Raw genomic sequence first — 18,552 nt, 5'->3', positions numbered from 1 at the left:
AAAATAATATAATTAGAATTGTAAAGTTTTTATTTGTGATCATTAAATTTAATACTTTTTTAGGAAACCTTGTTTTTTTTTCACTAACAAAACTCAAACTATTATTTTTAGTGGTGATATTGATAATTATTTTATTTTTCCATTTTAGGAGAATAATTATATGTACAGAAACAAGTAAGATTTCATGAGTTTGACAAAATTGTTGTTTTTCTTATTTTTCCATGGGAGAAATCTGTGTCAAATTTATTATGTTGGATAAAAGTGTAGTATTATTACAAGGACCAAGTTATAAAATAAACAACAAAAAACAAAATGTATTTAAATTTTCCGGGAGGTTATAAAGATCAAAACATTGAAGTGCAGACAGGTGTAGATATCAAATTAATAGTTAAGCCAATTAAAATATTTTAAAACTAATATTTGGATAACCCACTCACGTTTTAAATCGAAAAGGTGTCGAAGGATATTGTCTTCCCCGCCGGCAACAGCACCGCCTTCAGCCCACATGCCATGATGCCATAGCCACTCAACCTAAACTTTCTCATTCATTCTTACAAACACCAAATTTCTCATTCCCGAATGCTAATAACATCGTCTTTAACATATTTTTCGTACAAATTTCCTTAGTTTCTGTCTCTGTTGCCGTTCTTATTTCTTTGTCACGATGAACACAATTGTCCTTATTCGCAACCGGGCCATGAAATCCATTCGCAGGATTCTCATCAGTTCTCGGAACTCATCGCCTTTTCTGTCCACACCTGCAAATTCAGGTCATGCTCCTCCTATTGCTAGCAATTCCCCGAAACCCCGTTTCAATCATCACCAGCCTTTGCAAATGCATCGCATAAAGGGTATTGCGCAGAATGTTTTTGGCTTGCCCTCTCCGAATTTCGCTCCTTTAACAATGCCCTTTATTTTAATCACGTCCAACAGGGACGTATCTACCTTCAAGGTTCGAAATTGCTCAACCTCTGTGGAGAGCCGTGGCCATGACAAGAATTTTGAGAGGATTTACGTACAGGGTGGCATGAATAACGTGAAGCCCTTGGTGGTGGAAAGTTCTCATGAGGATGTTACAGATGAGAGAAATTTAGGTGATGTGAATGTGAGTGTGGGGAAGAGTAAATGGGAGGAGTCAGATGTGGAAAAACAGGCATGGAAGTTGTTGCAGGGAGCCGTTGTGACTTATTGTGGCAACCCTGTGGGGACTGTGGCGGCAAATGATCCTGGTGACAAGCTACCCTTGAATTATGATCAGGTCTTTCTTAGGGATTTTATCCCATCAGCACTTGCTTTCTTGCTTAGAGGAGAAAGTGAGATTGTCAAGAACTTTCTTCTTCACACCTTGCAGTTGCAGGTAATCTACCCTTTTGAAGTCAGACACCTAATGATTCAATCACGTGCTTCATCACTTGAATACCTTCTATGTAGGAAGAATAAGAACTGTGGACTACACAAAATGATTTTCATGATTTAGTAGTTTTTAATAAACTCTGATAATAGTAGAAAATGTTATAGAAAAAGTGAGTTGCTAGCTATGAAAAGGATTGTCAAATTAAACAAACGTTTGTTGGGTTTCTGGCAGACATAGTACTAAAACAACCTTAGTAAGGGCAGATACACACTGTATTCTATGATAACTAAGAATATTATGAAGTTTCTATTATGTTTATGAAAATAGGCCAGAAATCACATATAATCAAGAATGTTTTGAATTATATATATGCATTATTTAGAATGTTTTTATTTATTTTCTTCTTATATCTTTATATAATATGAAAATTGTTAAAGTTGTCAATTCCGAGTAGAGTGTCTTTCTTTTTCAATTAGATGACGAAGAAGATGATAAAATGTCCTAAATGAATCCTCTTTTACTTTTTATTTATTTTAGATAAATGGATTAGATTCAATTTGTATTTGGTAAGAATATATTTAAATTGTTATATTTTGCTAATCTTGTTATAGATAATTTTAAATAGATAACTTATAATGATTTTCAATATATATATATATATATATATATATATATATATATATATATATACTTTTGTTTTATTATACGTGATGTAATGTCCGTGTTGTGTTGCTAGCACTCCTTTTTGGATGAATATATTTTACAGTTCAGTGTTTTGTCTGTAATTGATTGATCCTGAAAGAAAGTGATTTTTGTGTAGCAAGATTCATTTAGTGTTTATAAATTTTGTTGAGAAATGATTGTTAATATTATACATTTTTGTTAAAAGAGTTGGGAGAAAACAGTGGACTGCTACAGTCCAGGACAGGGCTTGATGCCTGCAAGTTTCAAAGTTAGAACTGTAGCTCTGGACGAAGATAAACATGAAGAAGTTTTAGATCCTGATTTCGGGGAATCAGCTATTGGTCGCGTTGCACCTGTAGATTCAGGTGAGCAGTTGATTATTTAGCAGTTTCTTAAATACTTCCCATAGAGGAATATGTTGAAAATTGCTAGAGTTGTACATACGGAATGAGAACTCTGGAAAATATTATTTGAGTAGTATGGAAAAGAACTTTCATTTATTAATTCTGTTTTTGTTTTCTGGATAGGATTGTGGTGGATCATCCTCTTGCGGGCTTACGGGAAGCTCACAGGAGATTGCAGCTTGCAAGAAAGGGCTGATGTTCAAACAGGCTTAAAAATGATCCTTAACTTGTGTTTAACAGATGGTTTCGATATGTTTCCTTCTCTGCTAGTCACTGATGGTTCTTGCATGATAGACAGGAGGATGGGGATTCATGGTCACCCCCTTGAGATCCAAGTAAGTTTAACTTTGCTATAAGCTTTTTCATTCTTCTGCTGTTCTGTGTCTGTTCTGTTTAAAATTGTACAATGCTCTGTATTACACATTTGAAATTGCCCAAGTCTATGCATCTATCATTATATGCTCCCGTTCCATTGAAGTATGTTATTTTAGTGCATATGCTTCAGCTACATTAATCTGTCTGCTAAATAAAGATAAAACTCTCAATTCAGGCAACGTGGTTTCTGCAATGTACTTCTACTTTTTCACATATTATCCTTCCATTTAGCTGTGGCAGTTTTACTTTTCAGGCATTATTTTACTCAGCTCTTCGCTGCTCACGTGAGATGCTTGTTGTAACTGAGGGAACTGATAATCTTATTAGAGCTATTAACAACCGGCTCAGCGCTTTGTCATTCCACATTAGAGAATACTATTGGGTGGACATGAAAAAGATAAATGAAATATACAGGTATAAAACAGAAGAGTACTCCATGGATGCCATCAATAAATTCAACATCTATCCAGAGCAAATTCCACCGTGGTTAATGGATTGGATTCCAGAAGAAGGTGGATATCTGATTGGGAATTTGCAGCCAGCTCACATGGACTTCAGGTTTTTCACACTTGGAAATCTTTGGTCCATTGTATCGTCATTGGGCACCCCAAGACAGAACCAGGCTACTTTAAATCTGATAGAAGCAAAATGGGATGATCTTGTGGGCCATATGCCTCTTAAGATATGTTATCCTGCCTTGGATAATGAAGAGTGGCGCATAACTACTGGTTCTGACCCAAAGAATACGTGAGTTCATACCATAATTTTCCTTTTTGTTGTTTGCAGACCTGAGAATTTTGATTCTTTTTTAATATGAAGCACATTTGTTGAATTCCATTTTCATTATTTGTTAGTCTTTGTAGTCAGAACTGCGAATTCCATTTTTATTATTTGTTAGTCTTTGTAATCAGAATTGCTGCTACTGTGTGCATCTTAACCTAAACACCGTGCTTAACTTTTGCAGCCCTTGGTCATATCACAATGGTGGATCTTGGCCAACCCTTCTGTGGCAGGTAAATTTTTCCTGATGGCAATGGGTGTATTTTAAGGAAAGCTAAGACTCGTTGTTGGCTATTCTCTTTGGCCTGTGTCTTACCACCTAAACCTTTGAACTCAATGGGGAATAATAATAAGCATGGCAGGAATACATACCAGGTCACCAATAGAAACTCATTCTACTATAATGCGGTAAAGTGGAAATTAAAACCATACACTGCAGAACCTGAAGTAAGAGAAAAATATCCAGAGAGATTATTTCCTCGGTTTTTTAATTGAGAGCAAAATATTTTATAAATAAAACAAAATTATTTTCCAGTTTTGTTGCTGGGACCTTGCATGTCAACTGTCAAGTCATGAACTGTTGCTTTAATTTCTGATATATTCCCTTGCACCTCATCTCATATTCAGTTCACGCTGGCATGCATCAAAATGGGGAGGACTGAACTTGCCCAGAAAGCAGTTGCTTTGGCTGAGAAAAGACTGCCAGTTGATTCTTGGCCTGAATACTATGATACACGCACTGGAAAATTTATCGGAAAACAAGCCCGGATGTATCAAACATGGACCATAGCTGGTTTCCTTACATCCAAGATGCTTTTGAAAGATCCTGAGACGGCATCCAGGTTATTCTGGGAGGAGGATTATGAGCTTCTAGACATATGTGTTTGTGGACTTAGCAAGAATGGCAGGAAAAGGTGTTCCCGTGGTGCTGCCAGGTCTCAGATTCTTGTATGATGAAAACCTAGTGTTGTGTGAAATTCAGAGTTCAGGGGATCATTGGTATATGCTTATAGTAAAAGTTACATAGGAAGGTTAACATATTCTGCATTGGTATAATTATGGTTGAGAAGGCGTTCCTTTGTTCTAGGATGGCAATTCTTACTTTATTTTAACAATGAGGAAATAGAAGGTTAAAAGTACGTCCTCTTCTTGTATATGAACTAATATTCACATTGATTTATTTCACACTATACAGTCGCTCCTTTTCAGCATTTTGTAAGAGTTTCTTTATCTCCCAATACAATTGTTTTACCTTGTTCTGGTTCGTGTTTGACTTCACTTTCTCATCACTGGTCTTAAGATTGAAGGACATTACTAATCATATAGTCAAGGTTGCCGTATAGGATGTTTGCAGAGAACAGTGGCTGTAACACTACCAAGATTAATGATTCACCGTTTAGTTTAAAAGGACGCATTACAAGGTAAATTATAATTATAACCCTTGACTAGAACATTATAGATATTGTGAAAGAAATACTGAGTCCAGAAACTTATCAAGTGATAATTTCAATAGTTATTTTTTTGTTAAAAAAAAAAATCTCTAGTAGTGCAAGATCCAAAGAACTTGAGGAACAATAGGGAACCACGAACAGAAACAGTTTTGAAAGCCACATTGAATTGAGAAGAAGAATACAAGAATATGAGAAACGTCAATTGAATGTCTTCACATAAGGTCGGAGTTGCTTATATAGCAAAACTGATCAACTAACTCCTACCAGAGTTAACCCCTTACTATTGACTTACTGCAGCCTAGTCCTAACCGACTAATGGCTATACAAGTTTCCTAACATGGCCCTTCCCTTGAAAGAATCCTTGACCTCAAGGATGGAAGATTAGGAATTTCTTTTTCAAACCGTAGTAGTATTTCCAAGTTGCATCTTCTAGAAGCTGGTGTTTCCATTTCACAAGGCCTTTAGTAACAGGCATGCCTCTTCTTCTAGCTATCATACGATACGTTCAGGCTCCTTTTCCGCAAAAATATCTTCTTGCTGGTAAAGAAGATAAGTGGCAGTAGCCAAGTTGCCCCCATGTTTCTTGAGTTGAGAGACAAGCCTGTATGTAGGCTACACTACCAATGCAGTAAGAGGCTAAAATATTTAGGACTCAGTTTAGAATTGTGCCTGAATGCCATTGATACCTGTCTATAAGGATGTAGCTTCACATAGACAAAATCTCTAATCTTAAATTGCTATCACTTCTATGTTTATCAGCAACCTGTTTCATCCTTTCTTTGGCTCTTCTCAAGTGGAACTTGATTAATTTCATAATTTCTTCTCTTGATTAAACTTTTGTTCACCAATTCTACTTTTGATTCTCTGGGGAGGTAAGGGAGATTGATTGGGTTTGGCTGTCCATACATTATTTCGAAAGGAGTAGCTTTAGTAGCAGTGTGGTAGGAAGTGTTGTACCAGCATTCAGCCAATGGCGGCCACTTTGACCCCTTGTGAGAACCATCATTACACAGACATCTCAGATAAGTTTCCAAGCATCTATTAAATGATAACTTCAGTTTGACCATCTGTCTGCAGATGGTAACTTGATGACAGCTGAACCTAAATCCCGTAGTCATGAAATTTTAACAGAACTAACTGATAAAAATGGGATCTCTGTCACTGGGGCTGGTGCTTGGGAATCCATGCAATTTAAACACATTATCCATATAAGATTGGCCACATCACTGTCTGTATAAGGATGGGACAAATCCATAAAATATGCAGCTTTGCTCAATCTGTCAACCACTACAAATATCACGTTCTTACTGAATGAACTTGGCAAGCCCTCAATGAAATCTATAGTGACATGCTTCCAAATTTGTTCAGGAACTGGAAGAGGTTGATGTAAACCAGGAGCCGCTGAAGAGTCATATTTTTCATTGTTGGCAAATTGTACATCGTTGGATGAACTTCTTGACATCATTGATTACCCCTTTCCAATATACCACATCTTAAACCGGTTTCATAGTAGCATTGATCCCTGAATGTCCTTCCCCAGCAAAAGTGTGCAACCACTTTAAATATCATTCCCTAATGCTAGATCATTGCCAATAACTAACTTGCCCTTCCTTCTCAATTCTCCATGCTGCCATCTATAATGATTTTGAGAAACTGTTCCCTCTTGAATTTCTTTGATTAGCTTCTGTAGGTTAGCATCATTCACCCATGACAAATGAATTTTATTTATCCAATCAGCTTGTAACTGATGCATAGGAAGACTATTGTATTCAATCATAACTCTTCTTGAAAGAGCATCAACAACTACATTTTCTAGCCCCTTTTATAATCTATTGAAAAGTCAAACTCCATAAGTTTAACTAGCCATTTTCGCTGAAAATCTATTGACAACTTCTGCTCCAGTATACACTTAAGGTTGTAATGATCTGTTCTGACATTAAAGTGCCTGTTCAAAAGGTAGTGTCTCCATCTCTGAGTCGCAAAGACAACAGCTAATAACTCTTCCTCATGTGTGGCCAAAGATTGTTGCTGCAGATTAGAGGACTCTATTGATATAAGCATAAGGTGTTGATCTTGCATAATAACTGCTCCTATTCCACCACCCGGGGCATCCACTTCCACCACAAAAACTTTAGAAAAATTAGAAAGAGCTAAAACTGGAGTACAATTGAGCAATTCTTTCAGTTTCTGAAATGCCAGTTTAGCATCTAGGGTCCCACTAAATCCATTTTTTTTAACATATTAGTTAAGGGTTTTACTACTATTCAATACCCTTTCACAAAGCTTCTATAATATCCCACGACACCAAGAAACCCTCTCAATTGTTCGATAGTCTGTGTAAGAGGGCAGTTGAGCATAGCTTCAGTTTTATTTGGATCTGTAGATACGCCTGAACCATAAATGAAATGCCAAGGTGTTCTACTTTACAAACAACAAAATAGCATTTACTCCTCTTAGCGAACAATTAATTGTTCCTAAGAGTGAGTTTCAACAGACCCAAGTGTTCTTCCAAGGTCTTCCTATATACCAAAATATGATAAAAAGAACAATAAGTGTCGTCTCAAGAATTGCTGAAATACTGTATTCATTAACCACTGAAAGGTTGCTGGAGCATAAGTGAGATCAAATGGCATCACTACATGCTCATAGTATTCCCTATGAGTCCTAAAAGCTATCTTGTACACATCCAAGGGATCCATCTTCACTTGGTTATAGCCAGACTGAAGGTCAATCTTGGATAAGATTGAAGATCCAGGAAGCTCATCTAATAAATCATCTACTAAGGGAAACTCATTCTTCAAAGTGTTCTTATTAAGTTCCTTGTAATCAATGATCCTTCTTTTTTACCCACCAAAATCACTGAACTAGTAAAATGACTAGTACTATTTTGAATGAATAGAGTTGTAGAACTGAAATGTGCTCCCCTGCCGCTAAGGCTTTATTGAACTGTTGAGCCTTGGTAGACTTGCCACTATTATTTGATTATGGATTCCATGGTAACTTGTCAAAATTTCGAATTATGTCACCCAATGTAATTAGCCACTCTATCCTTAACAACAAATCACAACAGCCAAGTGGGGTTACAAACATGTCTGAGGTTCCTCGATTTGTCACCCCAATTTCTGAGCCATGTCAACATCCAGAAAATTGTGTGTGGATCCACTATCAATCAAGATGTTTAGAGGATTCTTTTGCTTGTATCATGTGATTCACATGATTCTGAAATTTACCACACCAGTCAACGCATTCATTGATATTTGAGGAGAGTTCTGATCAGAGTCATTAAATGAACTACCAACAGGGTCTACAGATTCACGTAAGTCCTCCTTTCCCTGAACCTCCAAAACATGCACCTAAATCTTTTTGTGTTAAACTATGCTCTTGCGAATATAGCACATCACATAAATAACATAGTTTTTTTGCTCTTCTTTCACTTATATAAATAGGGGTTAAAATCCTGTTATTTCTGACCTTAGGACTAGTTTCCATATTAGACCCATAACCAAAGTTAGGAGCAGTCTTAGTAGGATTAATCGAGGCGACAAGTTTAGATCTAAGATTCGTTTCTGAGGCTTAGGTAGCACAACAGATTGAATAGAAGGGAATTGGCTGCTTCATACATTCTTGCCAAGGTAAAGGCTCGTCTCACTGCTGTAGGCTGAAATATACTAACCAACATGTGGATTTCTTTCTTTAAACCCCCTAAAAAGCAACTCAACATATAGTCCTCACTAAGATTCCGTCTCATCGAGATTGAATCAAAGTCCTCTTGTACTCAGACACAAATTTCTTCTGCCACAAACAACCTCATCAACTCAGCTATAGGTTCATCACAAATTTGTCCAAACTGCTCAATGAGTAATCTTGTATATTAGGTTCAAGAAATCATTGGAGAATAATGTGCTGACCTGACCATAGCGGTATGCCATTACAAAGCGTGTCCCCCATATGACAATTGCAAGTTTGACTCGAACATTGTCAGGCGTATTATCATTTAAGAAGTAGTTTTCGCATTGAAATATCCTTGATGGATAGCTTATCCAGAAAAACGAGGGAAATTGATTCTTGCCAATCTTGTTCCACAACAATATGAAGAAGAACGATGGTTCTCACCTCTAGAATTAACTCCAGTAGAATTGCCAAAAACATCATCAAAATTTTGCTTGACCAATTCTTGAATTTGATCTTTAAAAGAATCACCCAAGGTTTTTTTCATTGAACCCACAAGCTCCAGTAAACGCGTTTCTAATCTTGTACACACGTGTTCTTCCAAATCTTTAATTACCGCTGCATTATGGGTACCCTCTGCCATAGCTGATACTGTGAATGGACTGTTAAGGCTTATACTAATATTTAAGAAATTATTTTCTAGTTTTCTAGTTCTAGGAATGCAAGGTCCAAAGAACTTGAGGAACAATAGGGAACCACGTAAAGAAACAGTTTCAAAAGCTATATTGAATTGAGAAGAAGAATACAAGAATATGAGAAAAGGCAATTACATGTCTTCACATAAGGTAAGAGTTGCCTTATATAGCAAAACTGACCAACTAACTCCTCAGAGTTAATCCTTCACTATTGACTTATTGAAGCCTAGTCCTAACTGACTAATGGCTATACAAATCTCCTAACATATTTATGTTTATGTTCCGGACTTCAGGCCAAGTTCATAAAAGGCCAATTATGCTAGTTGCCAGAACAGTTCTCAATTATATGAGCTTATTCAGGACATGTGTTTGTGAAATTTCAACATCTGTATCCATCCCCAAACCTGTATCATGGCATCATCGTGACACACAAATAAGAGAGTTGGTTGCATGGGCATTTTTGGAAGATGGTGTTTACTGAGAAGTTACTGTCCTCTTTTGGTTTTCAATTCAACCTTGGTGGTAAAAAGCTATCTTCACAGCATCCAATTGAATGAACTGTTTCCCCCTAAGGATTTGACCATTTAGCCAATGATATTTTAATATTCTTCTTGATAAGAGCTCAATCAAAGAGGCATGTGTTTTGTTTGAAGAAATGTGATCACCTAAATGCCATCATCAATGGAAACAATTTGTGCAACCGCTATAAGCATGGATGGAGTGTCTTTCTTCAAATGCTCAGAGATGGGGCATAGCCCATTGAATTCACCATATCTGCTATTTTGAATGCAGGGTTTGAAAGCTCTTTGTGTGGCCAATTAGCTCATGCTTTGGCCATCAAGATTGGTGTCCTAGGATGATCCATATATGTTGACAATGCACTCATAGACATGTATGCCACTTGCTGCAATGCCATGGACTACACAAAAATGGTTTTTGAGGATATCACAACCAAACTTATGACTGTCGGACTACTTTGACCACTGGATACACTCAGAGCAGACATATGCCATGGTCTTAGAATTTTCTGTCAAATGTTTCTGGTATGTTTTTTCTTAATCCCTCTTGTCTTGCTTCAAAGTCATATCTATTTTTACTTAATTGTTTTATTTATTAGTGTTCTAAATAGCACAGCACAATTTCTTGGTGACAAACAGGAGGAAGGACCACCAAGTCCCTTTAGCTTCTCAATCCCGCACTTGTGCCTTTATTTGTTTCGGTTTTTAGGGTAAGTATGGAGTTGAGTCCAACCTTCCTATTATGCATTCCATGCTACACATAGTGTCATTATGTTTTCAGAGGCAAAACAATTATTATCTGAAATGACTCGGAAAGACATCATCGTCACATTGAATACTTTGATAGCTGGATTTAGAAAGTTTTAATCAAGATTGCTTCTCCTATAGATGCATTTACTAACTTAGCAGTTCTATCTTGTGGCCAACAGCTTCACAGTGTAATAGTTCATACAGGCCTTGATAACAACTTGGAAATATCCAATGCCCTAATTTATATGTATGCCAAGTGTGGAAATACAGCTGATTCACAAGAAATATTTAACAAATGTTATTCACAAATCTGGTCTTTTGGACTTCAATGGTGAATGACCTCTGGGATCATGGATATGGTAGAAAAGTTGTTGAACTTTTCAATGAAATTGTAGGATCAGGTACTAAACTAGATAGGATATTGTTTATCACAATTGCTTGTAGCCAGGACTAGTGGGTGAAGGACTGAGACATTTTATCTTATAGCTCTGAAAAAGTGAAGCAAACTTATTAACTAATTGAGAATATACAATTTCAGTCAGATGGGTCTATATGAGAGGCTTATAAATTGCATAATCAACCCAGTGTGGCCAAATTAGCATGTTATAAGGGATTCGGATATGAAGCCAATAGGAACTTATGCCTTGATATCAAATATTTATGCTGCTGAAGCCAATTAGACTGATTTTTCTAGTTTGAAAAATTAAAGTGAAGTATTAGAAATAAAAGTGACTTGAGAAGGAGTTGGATTGATCTGAGAAGAGGTCTGCAGTTTTGTTGTTGGATTGTTCCAAAACTTTTTATAAAAGTGGTAAAAACACTGAAACTTTATATGATTAAAAAAACATTTTAACCCTAACAAGTAAACCTATTTAAACAACTATAAATAATAATCTGTTTTGCTGTTATTGTTATATTAAATTTTGTTACAAAGCATTACAATCATATAATTTATTTATCTTTGTTGATCAGGCCTGTGTACATTTTTAATAGTTGGTTTTACAATAATTTTCTTTTCTATTCATTATTTTTTTTTTAAGAAAGATAAAAATATAATAGTACATAAACACATCTTGAAATAGGACCAGTGAAGAAGATATTATAAGTCATTTAATATTTTATTGAAAATATAAAAGTTAATTTTTTAGTTAACAAAACGTTCAAACTGCTGTCAGAAGAAAGATAGAGAGTATTAAATATGTTTTTGGTAAAATGTTGGAACTCAAAATTAATCAAATAATTCTATATCTTGTTTAAATTTTAAATAAATAATGTATTAGGTTATATTATATACAAACAAAATTATATATATAAATGATTACTAATTTTAAAATAAGTGTTTTTTATTTATTTCAAAAGCCTAAAACTTACAAAAGAAATTACATAGAAAAAAAAACTCAAAAAAATAACAACGTAGTTTATAATAAAGTTGTTTTAATGTATATTTTTTTTCATTTTACTTGTTTTAATTATTAAAAAATAAGTTGTTTAGTCAAATGTTATCCTACAATATGCTCTTAATAATTTTAACAAAACTACAACTTTTAACAAGTTTATTTTAACAAAATCTTAGTAATTTGGTTGAACGATCTTGCACATTATATTATATTTTTTTTTCTAAATTTATTTTTACAAAAAATATTTCTATATACTTATAAATATTTTCACGTAATCAAACATTTACAAATACAAGGATCATCACATTGTAAAATGAATACAAATAAGAATGTGTGTGATGAGACTACAAAAAGTCATTTAAGCCTTAAGTATCAATTCCAATTTTTATTAACTCCAAAGCAAGCCATAAATAATCCATACTGAACTTGCATTACCATTGTGCTAAATTGTTTCTTCCCAATGTCTGCTTAATATTTATGTTTCCCAAATTATGAGATTATTTTATGGCCTCAATTTATTATTCTTTTCTTTTAATGTTAATTTTTTTTTCTTTCTTTAATTGACAATTGAAAGAGATTGATTTTCTCAACCTAAATTATCAAGATTTCATCAAACAATTTATAGGAAACCCTTTATTTCTTTTACATATTTTGTACCTTTTTATACTTATTATAAAATTTTCTTAGCTGAGTTGTAAAAAAAAAAAAGATTCCAATAAATAAATATATGTTGCAGAAGAATAATTAACACTGCATAGGCATTAGAATGTGAAGAGTTCCCAAGAAGAGACTAGTATCTTCGCATTCCCGCCAACTGCATATATAAAACACGTTCTCTCTTATTCCGTTCCGTTTAAATTTCCGCAACTGGTACAAACCCTAAACCAAGAATACAATGGTGCCGAAGCCTAAAACCGAAGGTGCATCGGGTTCCGCCGCCTTCTTCAAACCAGGTACTGTGGTGGAAGTCAGCTCTGAGGATGAAGGCTTCCGTGGCTCCTGGTTTTCCGGCACCATCATCCGCCATCTTGCTTCTGACAGGTTCCTAGTAGAGTACCACAACCTGATGGCAGACGATAAAAGCTCAAAGCATTTGAGGGAAATCTTGCATATGCGTCAACTGCGGCCCATCCTCCCACCAGAGACAGGCCAAATATTCAAATTTGGGGATGAGGTTGACGCATTCTACAACGACGGTTGGTGGGAGGGATTTATAACTGAGGAATTAGAGAATGACAGATTTGCAGTGTATTTCAGGGCGTCCAAGGAGCAATTAGTGTTTTTCAAAGAACAACTCAGAATCCATCGAGAATGGTTCGATCACAAATGGGTCCCGCCACTCCAACAGGTATATTCATCTCTTAATTTTATTTATATATTCCGGGTCATAACCTGAAAATTTTAAACTAGAGGAGTAGGCCTAATTTGGTTATAGTTTAATGTTACGACGACAGTGTTGTTAATTACAGAAAAACGATGAATCTAATGAAGCTGCAAAGCCAGATGAATCTAATGAAGCTGCAAAGCCAGATGAATCTAATGAAGCTGCAAAGCCAGATGAATTTGTCCAAGGGGCTATAGTCGAGGTTAGCAGTGATGAAGAGGGGTTCAGTGGAGCTTGGTTTGAAGCCACTATTGTTGAAGCAAAGGGAAATGACAAGTTCCTTGTTGAGTACCAGACTCTGTTAGCCGATGATGATTCTAATCTTTTGAGAGAGGAGATTGATGTCTTTCACATAAGGCCTCCTCCGCCCAATACTAATGTTGACGGTCAATTCAATCTTCTTGACGAAGTGGATGCCCTGTACAATGACGGTTGGTGGGTGGGTGTGATTTCAAAAGTTCTTGCCGACTCCAAGTATGTGATTTATTTCAGGTCTTCTAACGAGGAACTAGAGTTTCATCACTCCCATTTGAGGCTGCATCAGGACTGGATTCATGGAAAATGGGTTATGCCTTCTAAGGTATGCACAGTATTTACTGAAACTCTCTGATCATGCATGCATGTTGTTACTTTTTTAAGAATTTCACATGACAGCTTATAGTAAAAAGTAGTTTGAGATTCATTTCAGTCTCTAGTAAATCTTTATGTTAAATTTCATTCCTGCTGGAGGCTCTAGTTTGAGATTCATTTCAGTCTCTATCTTGATTGAAAATGTATATTCTCATGTTAGATTCACATGTGAAAATTCAGCATATGAAGGTTCATTGTCATCTAATTTGATGGTTTTATCTGGAAAATTTGCATTTAATCATGTTAAGATAATTACCAACATAAATAATTGAGTGACTAGGTTTAGTAGGTCGGAATCAAGATATTAAATAGTGCCACCGTAGAGGTGTAGTGAGACAAAATTTGGGATTTCAATTTCTAAACTTGAAATCTATAACTGCAATAGTCAAAATGATAGAGACTTGAAATTAGAAGATGATGATGGATGATTCCCATTTGAAAACTTGTACTTGAATTTTGTAGTTATATTTACTTTGGTCTTCTGGCACTAGGGTAGCGTAGTTTTTATATTTTTTATGTGTTTAATGCACCTATGCCTTTCTATATTCAATTCAAATGTCACACACTTTGATTAGCCTTGATCACTTTTGAGAATTCTTATGTATATAGTATGCTGGCATAAGCTAATAAAAATTTTCAGAATTCCTGCTATATGCTATCCTGCTATACTGTTTTGGGGTCAGCTGCTATATTGTTCTTTAAAGGAACAATATCCAAACTTGTTCCAAATGATTTACTTCACTACTTCTTAGCCCAAACTTTTGAAGAATAGACCTAAATTTTTCAAACCAAACACATGGTGATTGCTTGAGGCCGTATAAAGTGTGATGTAATTTGCATACTATATCACCTAAATTTTTCAAACCAAGCACACGGTGATTACTTGAGGCCATATAAAGTGTGATGCAATTTGCATACTATATCAAACTCCTCCCGAACAACAAACTCAAGATTGCTCCATATAAACTTCTTTTTTAAGATCACCATGGAGGAAGACGGTTTTTTATATCCAATTGATGAAGTGACCAATGACAAATTGTTGCCATTGAAAATAAAAGATGAATAGTAGTCATCTTGGCCAAGTAATTGATATACCGTTGAATTTCAAGTTATTGAATCATATAATACTAACTCATGCAAAAAATAATCTTTAGATGATTACTAGCTTTCAATGCCTTTGGTTAAAAAATTTCAGGCGATGAAGTTGTGAACGCTGAAGATAACAAGAGGTAGAAGAAAAAACCCCGATTCGGTTCAGTCACTCGTCAGAACTTACCAGTTTGTTCGGATCCAAACTCGAACTCATCTCACCGGATATGCTAATGACCACTTTAGATTCTGATTGTGTAGCTTTGCTTTAGACATTGACCTTTGACATTTTCTGGTAAGTATAGCCAGTACATAATTCTCTCGAAATTGCAATTTTTGCTTGTGTGCAGTCCTTTTGTCATTTGATTTGCTACGTGCAACACCAATATTTTTCCTAATGACAAATATCATGGATTGCATTGAATAACAGATAAGCCATAACGAGAAAAATGTTTTACTAAAAAAATGCTGTTAGTATTCTTACAATTATTAGTATTATGTGTCGTGTATTGTGAGTATTTAGTTCGAATCAACGATGTGAAGAGCAGCACGCCATAGCTTTTCACTCCTGTAAAATAGTCAAGTCCAATGTGTTTGTTGCGTTAGCGCGACTTTTCTTTTGGCGCATTAATGTTGGTTTGTTTTGGCAATTAAAACTTGATAAGTGGTGGTTGGTAGGGCATAATGCTTCTTTTAATTACGTTGATGTTAAACTTCTTCCTAAATATTAAAAATTGATCACTTAATTATACCCAAAATAAAGATAAGCAAAATAGTAAGGAAAGTACATTACTTGATCAGCTCAGATGCTCTGCTGCTGAAACATTATCTACATGAGTCCCAATCATTAAAAATAAAGTTTACAGTTTAAATTATAAATAAATAGTAAGTTAAAAATTGTTCACCCTTAGATTTAAGACTCATGATCCTGCAGTTTCTTTTCAACTGCAGATGATCCTTAATCTTTAATTTCCTGGCATACTGTTGTCTTGTTAGTGGTTTCTTTTTCTAGTTTTTCATTTTTGAGAAAAATAAGGGTGAATGGCGGACATATTAAGCTTGTCTTTTCAATGTATTTATTTTCTCATGTCTTGCTTCGCCCTCCAGAGAGTGTGAATACAATGACGCCATAAATGTTTTTATACTCAAAATTATAAATTATCAGAGGTTTTTTTTATCTCTTTCTTTAATACATGGTCATATAATTAAATATTATTTAATTTTGAAAAGAAACTATTTAAAAAGTCAACAAAGATAGTTTTTAATAATTTTTTAACGAAAATAGGTATAGAGAAGGACCACTTACCATCTAACTAGATTGACAATAATTTTTAATTAATTAATAAGATAATGGTGTATCAAAATAAAATTCTGATAATAATTAAAACAAAGAATGATATCCAAGCTTCATTTGCTCATCACACCCAATTTTAACCTGAATCGCGCAAATCACTCGTTAATAAAATTTTCAAATTGTAGAAAATCCTTAAAAATAGCCTATAGATTTGCTTGTCATAGATATCGGAATTAAAAAGTATGTGCATTTTTTTTTTCCATCTTGCACAGTTAATATCTTTTCATTCCAAACCATGAAGATGAGAGCTGTTTACTGCATCACAAGGTGCTGAACCACAACAGGAAACTGAGGATCAGTTTAACTTAATTAAGAAAATGTGAAATCATATCAGAAACATAAGAGAACAAATTTTAATACTAATACAAATTTATAACTTAAGCATCGTTTTCTCTTTCAAAGTGTAGATAGCTTAGATGCCAATATAGCTGATAGATATAGCTGTAGCTGTAATACAACTGAGACATGAAACCTATAGAATATAATGAACTTATTATAATATAACAGTGAGAGGAAGAAGAATCAAACTTCTTGAACTTCAACAGCATTACCAACTTGTTTCACTTGCTTCTCTTCTTCTTTTTCTTCTTTATTCTTGAGCTCCTTAACTGGCTCCTCAATCACAAAAGCTGAGACAGGGAATGTCCTGAACAACGCTGTAGGGGTCTTGAAGGTGATCTTCCCACTGGGTGGATCATCAACAAAGATCTCATTCAGTGTCACCCAAATCAAGAGTTCCTTCGCCTTCACACCAGTGAGCTTCTTTATCTTACCAACCTCAACAAAGGCTGTGATCTCAGTTGCATAGGACACTAGCTTCCCAATCTTCTCAAACTTGTGGTTTATGGTCTTCTTCTGCTTCAGCCACACAAACCCACTTTCCTTCTCGTACCCACACTCTTCAATGTCCTTCAAGGGCAAAAGCCCATTGGGTAGCCCTACCTCCTTCAGCAGCAACTTGGTCTTTTCTTGGCACAGTTCATCTCCATGGTACACCTCAGATTTGGCCTTCATCTCTGCAGAAACTTGACTCATTTTCTCTTCTTTTCTGATACTATGATCGGTTAACGTTTGGTATGTGATGGTGAATGATGAAGGTGGGGTTGATATATATAGCTCAAGGGCTATCTCTTTGCCCTTGTATCTCCCATAAACTTCAACAAATGCCACCGTCACAGTTCATAATGTGCCCCCATACTCACTTTAAATTTTGTAGTATGTTATGTGTTGTGTAGCACTCACTATTAAGGTAGTTGGTGAGCAAAAACGTGTGTCTTAAATGCTTCTCTGCATGTTGTTAATATATGGCTGAAGCTGTATTAAAAGAGTATTCAAATGAGGGTCTTTTTGCAGTAAAATTTTCAATCAAATTCGTTTGAGAAAGGTGTACTTTTCTTTCTCACTGTTATAGCTATGCCAAGTATTAGGAAATGCATTCAAAATGGTCAGAAATGACAGCATTCATGTAACAACACTTTACTCCTGTCTGATAAAGATTGAACGAATTGTGTTATAAATGTGTGTTCTGTTCTGAATCTGATTTAATAGGAGTTGTTCGATTGTCACTGGTGGTGACGGTTGAGATTTGGTGACTGGGTAAATGCATGCTATTGCCGGTTGCAAGCAATTAAAATTCTAATTTTACCGTTTAATGAAGCTGATATGTTAACCAACCATCTTAATTGTATGCAAATACATATATGTGGTTTTCATTTAATTAAAAAGAAAATATTAGATTTTTTACTATGCATTAATATGAAGTGTTTATTAATTTTATTGATAATTATTTTCTATTGAATAATTTGACTAATTATTTTTAAGGACATGTTTCTCGATAATTATGTTCTTTTTGCATAAAACATTAATCTAATTAAATTATTGACCGACTTCTTGTTTTTCTTTGTTTGCAACTACATAGAGTTAGCTCACCTGTGGACATAGCTCATTTTCTAATTAACAAAACGCATTTATATCTCTTTAATTATAACTAAATTATTTATTCTTTCACAAGTTATTTC

At 35.0% G+C, this 18,552-nt stretch overlaps 3 protein-coding genes across 11 annotated transcripts; 2 read left to right on the top strand and 1 right to left on the bottom strand.

Annotated features, from left to right (window-relative positions):
* The first annotated feature begins 435 nt into the window (after nucleotides 1-435).
* On the top strand, nucleotides 436-13,123 carry LOC108326315 (alkaline/neutral invertase A, mitochondrial). 9 transcript variants are annotated; one of them, XM_052874259.1, is made up of 9 exons: nucleotides 437-1,357; nucleotides 2,244-2,403; nucleotides 2,566-2,777; nucleotides 3,071-3,564; nucleotides 3,782-3,830; nucleotides 4,225-4,545; nucleotides 10,205-10,455; nucleotides 10,570-10,640; nucleotides 12,985-13,123. In XM_052874259.1, exons 1-7 carry the CDS (start codon nucleotides 665-667, stop codon nucleotides 10,232-10,234), a joined length of 1,959 nt encoding a protein of 652 aa, XP_052730219.1. In that variant the 5' UTR covers nucleotides 437-664; the 3' UTR covers nucleotides 10,235-10,455; nucleotides 10,570-10,640; nucleotides 12,985-13,123. The 9 variants fall into 9 exon arrangements, with proteins under 9 accessions (XP_052730223.1, XP_052730219.1, XP_052730217.1 ...); XM_052874257.1 differs by having other exon boundaries at nucleotides 10,547-10,640; XM_052874258.1 differs by lacking the exon at nucleotides 12,985-13,123 and adding an exon at nucleotides 12,814-12,956 and having other exon boundaries at nucleotides 10,547-10,640.
* Nucleotides 13,124-13,151: 28 nt separating this feature from the next.
* On the top strand, nucleotides 13,152-15,529 carry LOC108325018 (protein AGENET DOMAIN (AGD)-CONTAINING P1). The gene is made up of 4 exons (XM_052874264.1): nucleotides 13,152-13,251; nucleotides 13,335-13,425; nucleotides 13,547-14,041; nucleotides 15,287-15,529. The coding sequence occupies exons 1-4, from the start codon at nucleotides 13,247-13,249 to the stop codon at nucleotides 15,299-15,301; spliced, it is 606 nt and encodes a 201-aa protein (XP_052730224.1). The 5' UTR covers nucleotides 13,152-13,246; the 3' UTR covers nucleotides 15,302-15,529.
* Nucleotides 15,530-16,885: 1,356 nt separating this feature from the next.
* On the bottom strand, nucleotides 16,886-17,704 carry LOC108325244 (uncharacterized). Its single transcript, XM_017558282.2, has one exon. It carries the CDS (start codon nucleotides 17,567-17,569, stop codon nucleotides 17,057-17,059), a length of 513 nt encoding a protein of 170 aa, XP_017413771.1. The 5' UTR covers nucleotides 17,570-17,704; the 3' UTR covers nucleotides 16,886-17,056.
* Nucleotides 17,705-18,552: the final 848 nt, after the last annotated feature.

Source organism: Vigna angularis, chromosome 3 (genome assembly GCF_016808095.1).
Source record: "Vigna angularis cultivar LongXiaoDou No.4 chromosome 3, ASM1680809v1, whole genome shotgun sequence".
Lineage (NCBI taxonomy): Eukaryota > Viridiplantae > Streptophyta > Magnoliopsida > Fabales > Fabaceae > Vigna > Vigna angularis.
Note: the sequence above shows the minus strand (reverse complement) of the source record. Positions and strands in the feature narration are given on the sequence as shown.

Bases quoted from the DNA above. Each gene is read 5' to 3' on its own strand.
- LOC108326315 (XM_052874259.1), top strand. From the start codon at position 665: ATGAACACAATTGTCCTTATTCGCAACCGGGCCATGAAATCCATTCGC. The intron at 1,358-2,243 runs GTAATCTACCCT...TTTTGTTAAAAG, and splicing joins TTCACACCTTGCAGTTGCAG to AGTTGGGAGAAAACAGTGGA. The intron at 3,831-4,224 runs GTAAATTTTTCC...TCTCATATTCAG, and splicing joins GGCCAACCCTTCTGTGGCAG to TTCACGCTGGCATGCATCAA.
- LOC108325018 (XM_052874264.1), top strand. The intron at 13,426-13,546 runs GTATATTCATCT...TGTTAATTACAG, and splicing joins GGGTCCCGCCACTCCAACAG to AAAAACGATGAATCTAATGA.
- LOC108325244 (XM_017558282.2), bottom strand. From the start codon at position 17,569: ATGAGTCAAGTTTCTGCAGAGATGAAGGCCAAATCTGAGGTGTACCAT.